The sequence below is a fragment of the Callithrix jacchus genome, chromosome 4, assembly GCF_049354715.1.
Source record: "Callithrix jacchus isolate 240 chromosome 4, calJac240_pri, whole genome shotgun sequence".
NCBI classification, from domain to species: Eukaryota; Metazoa; Chordata; class Mammalia; order Primates; family Cebidae; genus Callithrix; species Callithrix jacchus.
Window position 1 is genome coordinate 65,502,397 of NC_133505.1, and position 16,531 is coordinate 65,518,927.

The 16,531-nt window shown below is 35.7% G+C and overlaps 1 protein-coding gene across 10 annotated transcripts in view; it reads left to right on the forward strand.

Annotated features, from left to right (window-relative positions):
• The window catches only part of ZNF451 (zinc finger protein 451), a 120,794-nt gene that overhangs the window by 83,109 nt on the left and 21,154 nt on the right, over positions 1 to 16,531 (forward strand). For all 10 annotated transcript variants that reach the window (XM_078369468.1, XM_078369467.1, XM_078369462.1 and 7 more), the window contains 5 exons: positions 1,058 to 1,208; positions 2,699 to 2,825; positions 10,262 to 10,415; positions 10,903 to 11,050; positions 14,594 to 16,197. In XM_078369468.1, the coding sequence (XP_078225594.1) occupies positions 1,058 to 1,208; positions 2,699 to 2,825; positions 10,262 to 10,415; positions 10,903 to 11,050; positions 14,594 to 16,197 (2,184 nt within the window). The remainder of the gene's footprint in view (positions 1 to 1,057; positions 1,209 to 2,698; positions 2,826 to 10,261; positions 10,416 to 10,902; positions 11,051 to 14,593; positions 16,198 to 16,531) is intronic.

Below are 16,531 nucleotides of genomic sequence, written 5' to 3' on the forward strand. Positions count from 1 at the left end.
CCAGCACTTTGGGAGGCCGAGGCGGGCAGATCATGAGGTCAAGAGATCGAGACCATCCTGGCCAACATGGTGAAACCCTGTCTCTACAAAAAAAAAAATACAAAAAAATTAGCTGGGCGTGGTGGCGCGCGCCTGTAGTCCCAGCTACTCTGGAGGCTGAGGCAGAAGGATTGCTTGAACCTGGGAGGCGGAGGTTGCAGTGAGCCGAGGTCGTGCCACTACACTCCAGCCTGGCGCCTGGTGATGGAGTGAGACTCTGTCTCAAAAAAAAAAGAAAGAAAATAACACACTTATCCTCCTTGCCTCCCTACTTTCTTCACTCTATCTTCTCTACCCCAGTTACATTGTTTCATATAATTTTCATAGAGCTCAGGCCCTCTATAATATAGCTAAATTTATAACACAGTTAAAATAGTTAAAAGAGAAAATAAGAATTAGAGGAAAAGATCTGACTGGGCACAGTGTTTCATGTCTGTAATCCCAGCACTTCGGGAGGCCAAGGTGGGAGGATCCCTTCAAGCCAGGAGTTTGAGGCCAGCCCAGGAAACATTGGGAGACCTTGTCTCTACAAAAAATAAAAATATTAGCTGGGCATGGTGGCATGTGCCTATAGTCCCACCTGCTCAAAAATAAGGGAGTAGGGTCTTAACTTTCTAATGCATTTGGTCTTTAACATTTCTTAGCTGTTGAGCTTCAAGAAAAGGATTTTTTTTCCTTCTAGAGAGTGCTACTTGGAGCTGGGCATGGTGGTATGTTCCTGTAGTTTGAGCGACAGCAGGAGGATTGATTGAGCCTGGGAAATATAGCAAGATGCCCATCTCAAAAAAAAAAAAAAGAGAGAGAGAGAGAGAGAATGCTACTTGGAAACATTAAGGGCTTTCTTTGGTCACAACTTATTTATTTTTAAGTTATTATAGCTTTTTTAAGAGAGGTCGTAAACAGGATTATCCAGTTGATGCTATTTATAATTTTCTTTGTCTTGTCCTAATTTTGATCCCTAGCCCAAAGGACAAGTATCTGAAATAATAACCTAAGAACTTATATTCTGATGATGCAGGACTCAAAACAGGCACAATTAATTCTGGAACAAAAAGTTCATTCCGAAGAGGAGGCCAAATGCGGTTGTCTGGGAAACCAATTTTATGTCCTATAATGCACTGTAACAAGGAGTTTGACAATGGGCACCTTCTCTTAGGACATTTGAAAAGGTAAGTAGGATATTCAGAATAGTGGATCTGAGTGTCTCATGAGCTACGAAGTGATTTTGTGAAATGAAAGTGTATATGCTTTTGCCATTGTGATCATAGCTTTATATTCCAAACTGAAATTATTTTGTGCCCTTGTAATTTTTTCATCATTGGTAAAGTCAGATTCTTATAGTGATATGCTCTCTTTATGAGTATAGGTTTTAAATGTTTATTTTTTCCCTGATATGGCTCATAAAGTTCTAAACAGACTTTTTACATCAAAATTCAGATAAATTAGTTTTAAAGAAATCCAGCCCATAAATGTACATTTCAAGAGTCAGGAAGCACTTACAGATACTTGGTCTAGCCTGAAGAAAGGTAATAGCGCATTACAAAATAACTGTTAAAAGCAAACTGATGTAAGCAAAATTTATAATAAATATTCTATTTATTGAAACCCATTTTATCAGTTTGCTGTGTTTTGGTCTTTGGGTTTTTCTTTTTCTTTTTTTTGAGACAGGATCTCGCTCTGTCACCCAGGCTGGAATGCACTGGTGGCAATCTCAGTCCACGACAACTTCCACCTCTCAGGATCAAGGGATCCTCCCACCTGAGCCTCCTGAGTAGCTGGGACTGCAGGTGTGCGCCACCACACCCCACTAATTTTTGCAAAGCCATGTCTCTGCAATCTGCCTGCCTCAGCCTTCCACAGTGCTGGGGTTACAGGCATGAGCCACCGCTCCTAGCCAATTTACTGAGTTTTTGAATAGTGGAGCTTGAGAATGTAGATATCAAGGGAACATTGTATTAAACATTTGAATCCCCATAGCCTCCCTTTCTCATAGTTGAAGGATGGGAAATTGAGAGTTTGGGGCTCTAAGCCATTGTCTTTTACAAATATGTCTCACCCTAGTTATGTCTTACCTTATCAAGAAAGCTTCTAGAGGGAGTTGGAGCATTCTGTAGAAAATTAAGTGAAGTCCAAGCTAGATCTGGGGTAGGAGAAGTAACAGAACATGGTGGCATACTGTATCTTAACTAAAGTGCTCCAGGTACTTTATAATCAGATTTATTAAATGGTAAAAATGAACACTAAAAGGATTAAAAGCCATTATGGGAAACAAGTGTACTAGAAATCTTAGCATGAGATTATTATTGCAGTGATTAATTTAAAGTTAGTTGTGAGTCTTATGGTAACCAAGGCAAGAAGTAAAAGATGCTGGATTTTTTCAAATGAGAAGTTTACCAGTTTGGTAAGAAATGCCTAAATATATGTTACTGGGTATTTAGTGCATATGAAATCTTGAGCTAACTGTTGGTCACTATCTGAGGGAATTGCTGAGCATATGGGAACCACTTGATATTTATTGAATATGAAGAATATTACTTCGTATTAGTAGAAAAGTGCAAAGTTCTGAGTGTGTGCATTTATGTGTTTAGCTTCACAAATGAAGTGACATAGTTGTTTCCCTAGAATGTGGATTTAATGTTGCCTCTCTTTTGCTGAGTAGGTTTGATCATTCTCCATGTGATCCAACAATTTCACTGCATGGACCTTTCATCAGCTCCTTTGCTTGTGTAGTATGTTATAAAAAGTTTGTTACTCAACAGCAATATAGAGATCACCTTTTTGATAAGGTAAGAGCATGTCCTAAATTGAGTATTATTTTTCTAGATAGCCATGGAGTTGAGTGTAGGTTTTTTCATGCTGCTCTTAAGCTTGCAATTACCAGTGATATACGTAAGTGTCAAAACGGTGATTGTTGATTGAAAATAAAATGATTTGGACCACTTAGTTATTATAGGCAGGTAAACTTGATACCTTAAAGTCAGCAGTCCTAGAGATTATCATCAAAGTGTTTCCTTTCATGGAGTGGCTCTGTGAAATTAAATTACCTCGTTTAAAGACTCTGAGTTGTTACTTGATGAGAACCAGAACCCTAATCTTAAGTTCATTATCTTTCACTGCTCGTTGAAATGCTGGAGTCATACAGTAAATGACAAGTTATTTATTAATGCTAGTTTTAAGGAATATAACTAGTATTTTAAAAGCTGTGTTATATAATTCTAGTTAAGTTTTAGATCTTAAGGGGCATGAATTGATTTATGGATATGCAAATCTATGTAATACAGAACACTCATGGGTTTTTACCATATTTGATAGCAGATATCTTTAATGACTTATTAATATTGCAGAAGTTATGTATGTTCATTGTGGAAATTTTTTTTTTTTTTGAGGCGGAGTTTCGCTGTTGTTACCCAGGCTGGAGTGCAATGGCACGATCTCGGCTCACTGCAACCTCCGTCTCCTGGGTTCAAGCAATTCTCCTGCCTCAGCCTCCTGAGTAGCTAGGATTACAGGCACGCGCCACCATGCCCAGCCAATTTTTTATATTTTTAGTAGAGACGGGGTTTCACCATGTTGACCAGAATGGTCTCGATCTCTTGACCTCGTAATCATATTAACAAAAAGACAAGAAATCACCCTTAATCTCACAGAGATAAGCACTGTTAATATTTTGATATATGTGTTTTTAGTATTTCTCCATATATAGATAAATGCTTTTGCTTAAGATATGGTTTTTAAGTTGTTTTGTGATTTAAAGCAGTGTGTCGGAAACATAAAAGCTTAAATACTTGTTGAATCAATGCATACATTTCTACATTTGAAATGAGTGAATAGTTCTCTTCTGTATGAATATAGTATTTAATTAATCAATTTAATAAATTTTTTGTTGGCTGTATTGTTTGCTATTTTTTTTTTTTTTAGACAGAGTTTCGCTCTTGTTACCCAGGCTGGAGTGTAATGGCGCGCCTCGGCTGTTTGCTGTTATTAAAAATAATATCATATTAAATATTCTGATAAAAACCCTTAAGAATATCCATATTTGGACAGTTGAGTAAATATCAAATTGGATTTACTGAGTAAATACTAGGTTTTGAAATAGTAAAACATTTGTTTCAGATATCAGTGGGTTTTTTTCAAACAGAAAACATGTTTTCAGAATTTGCTTCTATGTAGAGCTATACCTGGAAAGTAATGTGGGGAGTAGCTTGGATTCTGTGTAGGTTCACAGTAGAGAATTAAAGCTTTCATTCTAAGTATATCTAATTGAATTCTGTAGCCCTCCCCTCTCTTTCTGGCACTAGAGAACATTCCTAGAACAGATGTGCATCTTGAAGCAGATTTTATTTTACACTCACTCATTAGTTTTTGAGAGCCTGCATCTTGTTCAACATTGACTAGGCACTGTAGTACAGGAGAACTATAGTTCTTAAACACAAGGAGCTTGTGCTCTAGAATGAACAAGCCTTAGTGGTACAATATAAGTGAAATAGGAGTTCAGAGAAAGGGAGAGAGAAGTATCAGAGAATTTGGCAAAGCTTTATGGAACAGAGGAGATTCTCCAGGATTGGATTTGGATAGATGGAAAATAAAAATGATAGAAATCTAGGTAAAATTGCAGAACCTAAACAGAATAGTGACTGCAGGAGTAGATAGTGTACAGAAAAGAGTTAACATGGCAGGTCTGAGCTACTATTTTTACAAAGTCTTGCTTGCAGTGTTGGTTCTTGGCTGGTGTATGAAAACTTGGATTTTGGGAGAGTTTTCTTTCATTCTCTTGATACGAGTCACCTACTGTGCAAACAGTAATACTGTACAGTGTGGTTTATGCCCAATACCTGCTTTCCTTATGGGAGTCTGGAATTTGGGTACATGCTAGGCAGAGATTTCCTATATGACCAGACCCCAGTAAACACTCTCAACTCTGAATCTCTAATAAGCTTCCTAGTAGACAGTAGTTTACATGTGTTGTCACAACTCATTGCTAGAGGAATTAAATGTGTCCTTTGTGACTCCTTTGGGAAGGTTTCTTGGAACCTTGTACCTGGTTTCGTCTGTACTTTTGCCCTTTGAGTTTTTTTCCTCTATTGTTTTACTTTGTATCCTTTCACTGTAATAAATCATAGCTGTGAGTACACCAAATGCTGTGTCTAGTGAGTCCTCCTAACAAACCATCGAACCTTAGGATAGTCTTGGGGATTCCTAACAAAAATAAATAGTAACATGATCATAAAGGCACAAGATTTTAAACTTGATATTGGCAAGAAGGAACTGTTACAGAACAGTGACATGATAAAAATACCACATTATTCTTTTAGAGCTAGAAGGACTTTCAGTTTTAGAGCCCAGTTCCTCCCCTATTTTTAGAGACACTGAAGAAACTGAGTGGCATTAAAATATCAGTATTGTTCAGAATGGATTGAGAGATGCGGACAAAGAGACGAGTTTAGATGACTTCTGCAATAATTTAGCTCTGAGAGAATTGTTTGACTTAGGTAATGGCATTCAGAATGAAGACCTTAAAGTGAAGCCAAAAGACATGTTGAAGAAAGAAATGATAGGGTTATCTATTTTCATGACAAACGGAAGATTTGGGGAAAGAAGGAAAAAAGGGTGAAAGAGAACTGCGTTTCATATTTTAGTGTTTGCAGTAGGTTACTGATGTTCTGCCTTTTTCAGAACTAGAGTTCTTTGAGGACACATTTCCCTATTCCATGTACTGAGTGTTTTCTCTGCTATAATGAGTATATGTCTTTTTTCTTTAGTAAAATTGAGAAGGTAATTTAACTTGAACATTAATTATTTTACTAATTCGTTTCCCCAAATTTCATTAATTTGTTTTTTTCTTTTTTCTCAGAGCCACACATTCCATGCTGTTTTGAACTCCTTTCTGCCTTCCCTCTAGGAAGTAGATTTATGACCTTCAGCCTTGTGAAAAGCAGTGTGGTAACAGAAAGAGCAAAGGCTTTGGTGTCAGACAGACCTGGGTTCCACTGTTACTTTTATTAGCTTCATGTTCTTAACAAGTTACTGAATCTGTGAGTTTAGTTTCTTCATCCCCAAAATAGTATCCTTATACTTAACGTATGAAGTTGTTAAGAGAAAATCTAATACTCTATAAAGCACTTCAGGCCTGACCTGTAACCATCAATGATTGCTTATTCCTTGGCATTTGGGTCACCACCAGGACCCTAAAGGAAACTAGTATGCATTGGGGGTTGTAATTGCTTCTTTTAAATCAACCAGAAGAGGTCACTAGAAGATTGTTTAAGCCTCGCTGTTTTTTATAGGTATGAATTCTGTTTTGTAAAATGACAGTCTCCAATGAAAGAAAGTCAGATTATTCACAACTTGCATTGTTTTCCTTGCTTCCTTCCCCTTTTTCTTTGATCTTCAATTTCTTCCCTCTAGACTAGGCCTTCTCAAACTTTAATGTACACACAAATCACTTTGGAATTTTGTTAAAATACAGATTCTGATTCAGGATGTCCCAGGTGAAGCCTTAGATTCATATTTCTAACAAGCTTTTAGGTGATGCCATTGCTGTCATTCATTGAATTATACTTTGAGTAGTAAGTTTCTAGTGGCTTTTGACATGAAAGCCATTAAATGGCTATTATATCACCAGACAGCATCCTGCTTTTCTCCCTCTTTTGTGATAGTAGTCATAGATATATTACTGTAAGCTCCTTTGTTACCTCAGTGTCGTTTGTGAGTTGGTTGGAGCTACCACTCATTATTTTGTTTCTAGGGCTACTGTATCATATATAAGGTGACTTTTCTCCTTTGGTAACCCATCTTCCCCATCCCTACATACCCACTAAACTACTTTGTGTCTCCATGGATTTATCTATTCTGGATATTTTATATAAAAGGAATCAAACAATATGCAGACTTTGTGACTAGATTCTTTCATTTGCCATAATGTTTTCAAGGCTTATTTATATTGTAGCATGTATCAGTACTTCATTTTTTATTGCCAAATAGTATTTCATTGTATGGATATATGCCACATTTTAGTGAACCGTTCATTAATTGATGGACGTTTGGGTTGTTTCTGCCTTTTTGCTACTATGAACAATGCTTCTGTAAACAAATTTCCAAGTCTTTGTGTAAACATACGTTTTAACTCCTCTAACGAGTTAAATTGCTAGGTCATATGGCACCTTTTTAATTTTTTTTGAAGAACTGCCAAACTGCTGTCTAATGCACAGCACCATTTTACTTTCCCACCAGCTGTGTTTGTGGGTTTCAGTTTCTCCACATCTTATCCACACTTACTCCTGTCTTTTAAAACTTAGCCATTCTAGTGGATGTGAAGTGGTATTTTTGGTTTTACTTCTTTTTTGTTTTTTTGAGATGGATTCTCACTGCCCAGGCAGTGGCAGTCTTGGCTCACTGCAACCTCTGCCTCCGGGGTTCAAATGATTCTGCTGCCTCAGCCTCCCAAGTAGCTGGGATTACAGGCACCTGCCTAATTTTTTGTATTTTTTAGTAGAGGCGGGGTTTTACCACGTTGGCCAGGCTGGTTATGATGATCCACCTGTCTCGGCCTCCCAAACTTCTGGGATTACAGGCATGAGCCACCGTGCCTGGCCCTACTTTTTTTTATAGTACAAATTTATATGGGGTCTTTTAATGTAACCAGAAATAAGGTAAAAAGGAATTGAGCACTTTATCCCATGTCTTATTTTCCATTTTTTTCTCCCAATTTGTAGAACGTATTTGCAGGTATGCCATATATGTATAAATTTTTTTTTTAAGAGAGAGAAATGGGGTCCTACTATGTTGCCCAGGCTGGTGTCAAATTCCTGGGCTCAAGCAGTCCGCCCACCTCAGCCTCCCAAAGTGCTGAGATTAGAGGTGTGAGCCACTGCTTCTGGCCAAGAATACGATATTTTTGGAATAGGTACATTCTAATAAAATTTTATATAGAATTCACATTTTGGTTCTGTTGAGCAAGTCATTTAAACAACTTTATGTGTGTTCATTTATAACTCACAATTAAACAAAAATGGTTTTATGAATTTAGGATTCTTCGAGTAGGAGAAATATGTATAAATTGGTGGTTAGTAAATGCCTTTATTGCTCTCATCATTTAGAATCTTCAAATTGGAATGAAATGTCCTCCTTGGTGTTATTTTTCTGTGTGGCACTCATCAAATTAAAACTGAAGGGGAGTGTGGTAGGGAGGGATTAGTGAAACCCCCATAGAATTCATAACCAAGTTTGTAAAGCTGGGTTTAAATGGAAGTTTGTCTTTTCTAGGGAGGGGTACAACTTGATAGGAGGGATAAGTTGGTTCACTTATCAAAATTTTAATTTTCTCATTTCTGAATAATGAAGGTGGTACCTCATGGGGTTATTACGAGGATTAAGTAAATACAAATTTTTTATCTCTCTTCTGGTTGCATAAGCACTACACAAACTATTCTGATGTTTCTAGTGTTGATAGTAAATATAAGGCACAATACAGTTTTTAAGGCTATTACTATAAAGATTAACAAGAATTGAAATTATAACAATCACACACAAATATACATATACTTACACTTTTAAAATTTCCTATTTTAACATAGAGGAGGCTCTTAACCAGGTTTAGAAACTTAGATGCTAGAATAGACATACCTATTTGACTATGTCAAATTTACAAATTGACCATAGGCCAAGTAATGGCTTACACCTGTAATCTCAGCACTTTGGGAGGCCAGGGCAAGAGGATCTCTAGAATTCAGGAGTTAGATATCAGCCTGGGCAATGTGGAAAGACCTTGCTTTACAAAAAATAAAAAGAAATTAGCTGGATATATTGGTGCATGCCTGTGGTCCCAGCTTCTTGGGAGGCTGGGATAGGAGGATTGCTTGAGCCCCGGATGTCAAGGGTGCAGTGAGCCATGATTGCATCACTGCACTCCAGCCTGGGTGACAGGATAAGCTCTTGTCTCAAAAATAAATAAATAAATAAATAAATATGAAAGAAAGACTATAAACAAAACAGATACTGGAAAAGTATTTCCAAAATGGAACATGAGGTAGAGAATTAATTTCAATAACAAAGGACTGATACAAATTGATCAGAAGGAGAGAAAACAAAACAATTGAAAGATAAAGCTAAAGAATATAAATAAAAAATTCACATAAGAACACATAGCTAACAAATGTATGAATAAATGCTCAAATTCACAGATAGGATAGGAAATGAAAATTAAAGTAGCAATGGAGGCCAAGTATGGTGGCTCATGCGTCTAATCCCAGGACTTTGGGAGGCCAAGGCAGGTGGATCAGTTAAACCCAGAAGTTCAAGACCAGCCTGGGCAACATGGGGAAACGCCATCTCTACCAAAAATACAAAAACTAACCTGACAAAAATGAAAAAGATTTGCAATATATATTATTGCCAGACTCATTGAGTACTAGGGGATACGTGAATTGGTAGAGCGTTTTTAAAACCAGTCATACAATGTCTTTTAATATTCAATATATACCCTTTAGCCCTATAGGGCCACTCTTGAGGATGAGAAAAAAGCACCTACCAGTAAGGATATGTATTTAGGATGTTTACAAGATCCTTGTTTCTAATGAGGGAAAAACAATAAAACTAAAAATATAACTGGAAATAAATGTTGACTAAGTTGAATAGATCCACACCATGGCATAGTTTACAACCATTAAGAGGCATTAATTACAGATGTACCAGCTGATTTTTAGAGATTTCCTTTAGATAATATGGAATGAGAAAACTAATAGGCAGAAGACTCTATAAAATAATATTTGATAAAACAATGACATTTCCCTTGCTTATTTCTATGTATCTTTGTAGCTGATTAAGCATGGAGAAATTTATGGAAGAATACATAATGCAGGGTAGAGTGAAGAAGGCAACTTTAGGCAAAGTATGTGTGGTGTGATCACATTTATGCATTTATATATTACATGTGAACGTGTATGTAAAAAATGAAAAATATATAGAAAGCAAATGTTCTTCTATATTTATTACTACAACAGATGGCCATAATTTGGTTTTGAGGATAAAAACTAAACCTTTTACATTTGGGACCTCAGTGATAATAAAAGTTCCATAATTCACACTCAGAGAAGAACATCTTACATGTTAAAAATTGATACAGGATATTGCAAATAAATGATAAATAGGGAATTTTGAAAGTTGGTTTTAAGAAATTGAGTATTGATTTTAGTTGTCCATAATACAGCTTTGTCTTATGTTTTAGGAAGCCACAGATGATGGACATAACAACAACCTTCTTCCTCAGATTATTCAGTGTTTTGCATGTCCAAATTGCTTCCTTCTTTTTAGCAGCAAGGATGAGTGTTTGAAGCATATGTCTGGAAAGAATCATTTCCATCAGAGTTTCAAACTGGGTGGTATGTTAATATTCTCATCTGCTGAAAATTATTAAACTACTTTAATCTTTGCTGATTTATCATACTTCTCAGATCATTCTTGAGATTACTTATCCTCATCTTAGTTTTAGAACTATGAAAATAAAAGACTGAATTCTTATTTAAAAACAAAGATTCATAATATTTATTTATACATATGAGTATTCATGCTAACTTTAAAGAGTGAAGAGAAACGTGGGAAGCAAATATTTATTCAGGATAATGTTTTTGTAATATGATATTTTGGAAGTTTTCTTTTTCTTGGCATTTAAGACTCAAATTTTAATTTGAGTATGAGTAAGGCATTCTTTGTATTTAAGGCTGAAAAGTGGCTTCCCTTATATTTTTATTGCCAAAGTAACTGTCTTCTTTTGCTTACTCCAACTAATGTTGAGAGGGGCTAAGGGGAGGAAGGTTGAGTTACTCTATACTCAAATATTTTGCAACTTTAAGTTTTTTTGTCTTTCAGATAACAAAGGAATTGCACAACCAATATCTTTTCCATCTTTTGCAAAGAAACTTTTAATCTCTCTGTGCAAAGATGTTCCATTTCAAGTTAAGTGTGTGGCCTGCCACCAGACACTGCGTTCCCACATGGAGCTCACTGCCCATTTCAGGTTTGTGTAGGTCTGGGGCTGTAAAGGAATACCGGTAAGCTTTTCCCAGTGAGAAGATTCAGCAAATACATTTTCTATCCCATGTTTCTCTCCTTTTAAAATGAGAATGTACAGTTGCCTGGAAATTAACCAAATTTAGCATTTTGAGAGACGTTAGAGATCTGGAAGCATGAATATGTTGGTACTGCTGTGAATGTAAAGCAAGCTAACAGTTCTGAGTTTTGTGTTTGTTTTTCTGTGTGTTTTCTGTGAGTAGGAGAGGAAAGGGTTAAAGTAGAATGTTTGCTTTAAGTTAACTGGAATGGAAACTCATATACATGTGAAAGATTAAATCTCATTGAAAGGCCAAATTTATCAAGTAACCAAGAAAGGTTCCAGTATGATTTATTATTGCCATGGTATCTGTGAGATTTATTTAGAGTTTTTAGTACATTGTTCCTTTTTATTGGTAAAGTAGTATTGTGTGAATATAGTAAAATTTGTTCATCCATTCCCATCTTAATAGCTTTTACAGTTTATAGCTTTTATGAATAAAGCTGCTTTGAATATTTTTTACAAGTCTTTTCATGGGCATATGTTTCCATTTTTCTTGGATGGACATTGAAAAGTGGAATTGTTGGTTCAAAAGTAGATGTATATTTAACTTGAGAATCTGCTAAATATCCAAAGTTAGTTGTACTAGTTTATATTCCTACAGGTAAGGTATGAAAGTTCTAGTTACTTTTCATCCTTGCTAACATTTGATATTGTCACTCTTTTTCATTTTACCTATTCTTGTGTCTCAGTTTATTGTATGCATTTTCTTGATGAACAGTGATGTTGGGCACTTTTTCATGTGCTTATGGGCTGTTTACCTTTGTGAAATCTCTGTTCAAGTCTTTTGCCAATTTAAAACATTAAATTGTTTGCTTTCTTAATAGTGAGTTGGGGTTCTTTGTATATTCTAGATACGAATCTTTTGTCAGATTCTAGAATATAGGAATTTCTAGAATATACAGATATTTATGAGTATATTTTCCTAGCTCTGATTTTGCATATTCACATTTTTAATTAAAACTTTTCATGAACAGAAGCTTTTTTTTGCAGTAAGTGTAATTTGTTGATTTTCTTCTTCTTCTTTTCTTGAAATGGAGTATTGCTTTGTCGCCCAGGCTGGAGTGCAGTGGTGTGATCTCAGGAGTTCAAGACCAGACTAGCCTGGCTAACATGCTGAAACCCCATCTCTACCAAAAATACAAAAAAATTAACTGGGTATGGTGGTACACGCCTGTAATCCCAGCTACTTGTTGGGTGAGGCCAGAGAATGACTTGAACCTGGGAGGCAGAGGTTGCAGTGAGCCAAGATCGTGCCACTGCACTCCAGCCTGGGTGACAGAAAGATTCTCTGTCTTGAAACACACTAACAAAAAAGATATGTATTGCTTAACTTCTAAAGGTTTATAGATGTTACATTTAGGTATCTAATTTATGAATATTTAGGGATTTTTATTATTCCTCATTTCCAATTTAATTTCACAATAATTAGAGAACATATTTTGTATAATTTTTTTTCTTTTGAAATAGATTAAATGTATAAAATGGTAGCAGGTCTGTTCTCTCTGGAGTTTAGTAGTGAAGGGGAGACAGTTGAAACACAGTTCTATTTTTTTATTTTGCTAGAGAGGTTGATTTATTTTGAGTGAATTTGTGAAATACTGTGTGGTTTTATTGAGCCTAGTTCTTCAATGCAAAAGTACCTAAGGTCATGACATTTGCCTGACATAAAACTAATCTGTTATTTATGTTTATTTCTTTATTTGTAGATTTAGGGGGTACGAGTGCAGTTTTGTTACATATTTATTGTGAAGTGATATCTGGGCTTTTTAATGTACCTGTCATCCAAATAGTGAACATTGTACCCAATAGGTTATTTTTCAACCCTTACCCACTTCCCAACCTCCCACCTTTTGGAGTTTTCAGGTCTATTTATTATTCCACTCTCTATAGCCATGTGTACCCATTGTTTAACTTTCACTTAGAACTGAAAATGTACAGTATTTGGCATTCTGAGTTATTTCACTTAGTATAATGGCCTCCAGTTCCATACACATTGCTGCAAAAGGCATGATTTCATTCTTTTTATTGTTGAGTAGTATTCCATGGCATATATACCATATTTTCTTTATTCATAATCCGTGGATGGAAACAGGTTGATTCCATTCATTATTGCTATTGCGAATAGTGTTGTGGTAAATGTACAAGTGTAGGTGTCTTTTTGATGTAATGCTTGCTTTTTCTTTAGGTAGGTATCAGTAGTGAGACTGCTGGATCAAAGGGTGGGTCTCTTTTTAGTTTTTTGAGAAATCTCCATATTGTTTTCCATAGAGGTTGTACTAATTTACTTTCCGACCAACAGTGTGTAAGTGTTGGCTTTTCTCTGTATCCTTGCCAATGTCAGTTGTTTTTTGACTTTTTAATAACAGCCATTCTAACTGGTGTAAGGTGGTGTAATGCATTGTTGTTTTAATTTGAAGTTCTCTGATGATTAATAATGTTAAGTATTTTTTGCATGTATTCATGGGTCAGTTGTATGTCTTCTTTTGAGAAATGGCTATTCATGTCCTTTGTCCACTTCTTGATGTCCTTTGTCCACTTCTTTCTAGTCGATTCTGAATATTCGTCCTTTGTCAGATGCATAGTTTACAGATACTTTCTCCCATTCTGTAGGCTGTTTGCTTCTTGATTATTTATTTTGCTATGCTTAATCTTTTTAATCCTATTTGTCTATTTTTGGGTTTTGTTGCATTTGAGTTTGAGGACTTATTCATAAATTTTTTGCCAAGGCCAGTGTCCAGAAGGGGTTTTCTTCTAGAATTTTTATAGTTTCAAGTCTTAGTCTTTAATCCATCTTAATTTTCGTATATGATGAGAGATATGGGTTCAGTTTTATTCTAATACTTATGGCTATTCAGTTTTTTCAGCACCATTTATTAAATAAGGTGTCCTTTTCACAGTGTTTATTTTTCTTACTTTTGTTAAAGATCAGTAGTTTGTGGATATGTGGCTTTATTGCTGGACTCTCTGTTCTGTTCCATTGATCTTTGTGTCAGTTTTTATGCCAGTGCATGTTGTTTTGGTTACGAAACCCTTGTATCAACATTGATCAGTTCGTAAAGAATAGGTACTGGGTTGTCTAGAATTTTACCATAGTGTTCTTTCATACATTTTAATTTCCATGGAGAGTCTAATAATTTGCATGTTTAATAAGGTCCTCTGTCAGTGCTTTTGATACTGATTTTAGTTTTCTAAAATTTGCCCGAATTTAAAAAATTTTGAATCTAGTTTCAGCCTTTTGTATTTTAACTAAAAATAGATAAAATGTAAATAATACTCAAATATTTTGAGATGATAAAACATCATTATGTCATCTGCATCTTTATTGAAAAATATCATTTAGTGCTTACTTATATGTTGGTTATTTTGTAATTCTTTCAATAAAATGCAGCAATGGTATATTTAGAAAATACTTCTGAAAGAGTTTCTATTTCTTTTTATCTAATTTAGAGTTCGTTGTCGAAATGCTGGTCCTGTAGCCGTAGCTGAGAAGAGCATTACCCAGGTTGCAGAGAAATTCATATTAAGAGGTTATTGTCCAGATTGCAATCAAGTCTTTGTGGATGAAACCAGCACCCAAAATCATAAGCGGAATTCAGGACACAAAATCCGAGTCATTAACTCGGTGGAAGAATCAGTCTTACTTTATTGCCACAGCAGTGAAGGGAATAAGGATCCTTCTTCTGACTTGCATTTATTGTTGGATCAATCAAAATTTTCATCACTTAAAAGAACTATGTCTATTAAAGAATCTAGCTCACAGGAGTGCATTGCCATTCCAAAAAAGAAGATGAATTTAAAAGATAAAAGCCATGAAGGTGTTGCTTGTGTCCAGAAAGAAAAGTCAGTAGTTAAAACCTGGTTCTGTGAATGCAATCAACGATTCCCAAGTGAAGATGCAGTAGAAAAACATGTTTTCTCAGCAAACACAATGGGTTATAAGTGTGTGGTCTGTGCAAAGGTGTGTGATGATTCAGGGGTCATTCGTTTACATATGAGCCGGATTCATGGAGGGGCACATTTAAATAACTTTCTTTTCTGGTGTCGAACATGCAAAAAGGAGTTACCAAGGAAAGATACTATCATGGCACATGTGACTGAATTTCATAATGGACACAGATATTTTTATGAGATGGATGAGGTAGAAGATGAAACTTTGCCATCATCCTCTACAACATTGGGTCATTTGACTGCTAACCAGCCTTTATCAACTATTACTATTATTGATCATTCTCCAACAAATAGTTCTCCAAGGGGCAAATGGCAATGCCGGATTTGTGAAGATATGTTTGATTCCCAAGAATATGTAAAACAGCACTGCCTGTCTTTGGCAAGCCACAAGTTTCATAGATACAGCTGTGCTCACTGCAGAAAGCCTTTTCATAAGATAGAAACATTGTACCGACATTGCCGAGATGAGCATGGTAATGAGATAAAGATTAAATACTTCTGTGGGCTTTGTGATCTTATCTTTAATGAGGAAGAAGCATTTTTGAGTCATTATGAGGAGCACCACAGCACAGATTATGTATTTGTGTCAGAAAAAACTGAAACTTCAATTAAAACTGAAGATGATTTTCCAGTAATGGAGACCAGTAACCAGTTAACCTGTGGTTGCCGTGAGAGTTACATCTGTAAAGTCAACAGAAAAGCAGATTATAGTAGATGTCTCCAAATCATGTTGGAGAAAGGAAAACTGTGGTTTCGCTGCAGTTTATGTTCAGCAACAGGACAGAATGTAACCGACATGAACACTCATATCCAGCAAGTGCACAAAGAAAAGAGTGGTGAGGAGGAGCAGCATTATGTAATCAAATGTGGCACCTGCACCAAAGCATTTCACGATCCTGAGAGTGCGCAGCAGCATTTCCATAGAAAACATTGCTTCTTGCAGAAACCCAGTGTGGCTCATTTTGGATCTGAAAAATCAAGCCTGTACAAGTTTTCTGTTGGTGCCTCACAGGCAGAGAGAAAACTGAAACAGGCAGTAAACTATTCAAAAAGTTTAGACATGGAGAAAGGAGTTGAGAATGACCTAAGCTATCAGAATATAGGTATGGCTTTATAGCTCTTTGCAAAACTTCATATTAGTATATTGAAACTTACATACAATGTACCCACCTCATTTCAATTTCGAAGCAAGAAACAGGATAACTTTTTGAGGATATGTTAATTACTACTATACATTTTAGGGATTTGTATTCCAATTACTACATTTATCCACTTCTAAACTTAAGGAGATAAAGAGTATATGTTGGCTTTAAATAATACATATTTTAGATATCATTTTGTTTTCTTTTACAAAAGGTTTGGAGATTTTGAAGATGAAGGAAGTTGATAGTCTTTCCGAAAGTTAGATTTGAAAGTTATCCTAGATATTACTGTCAT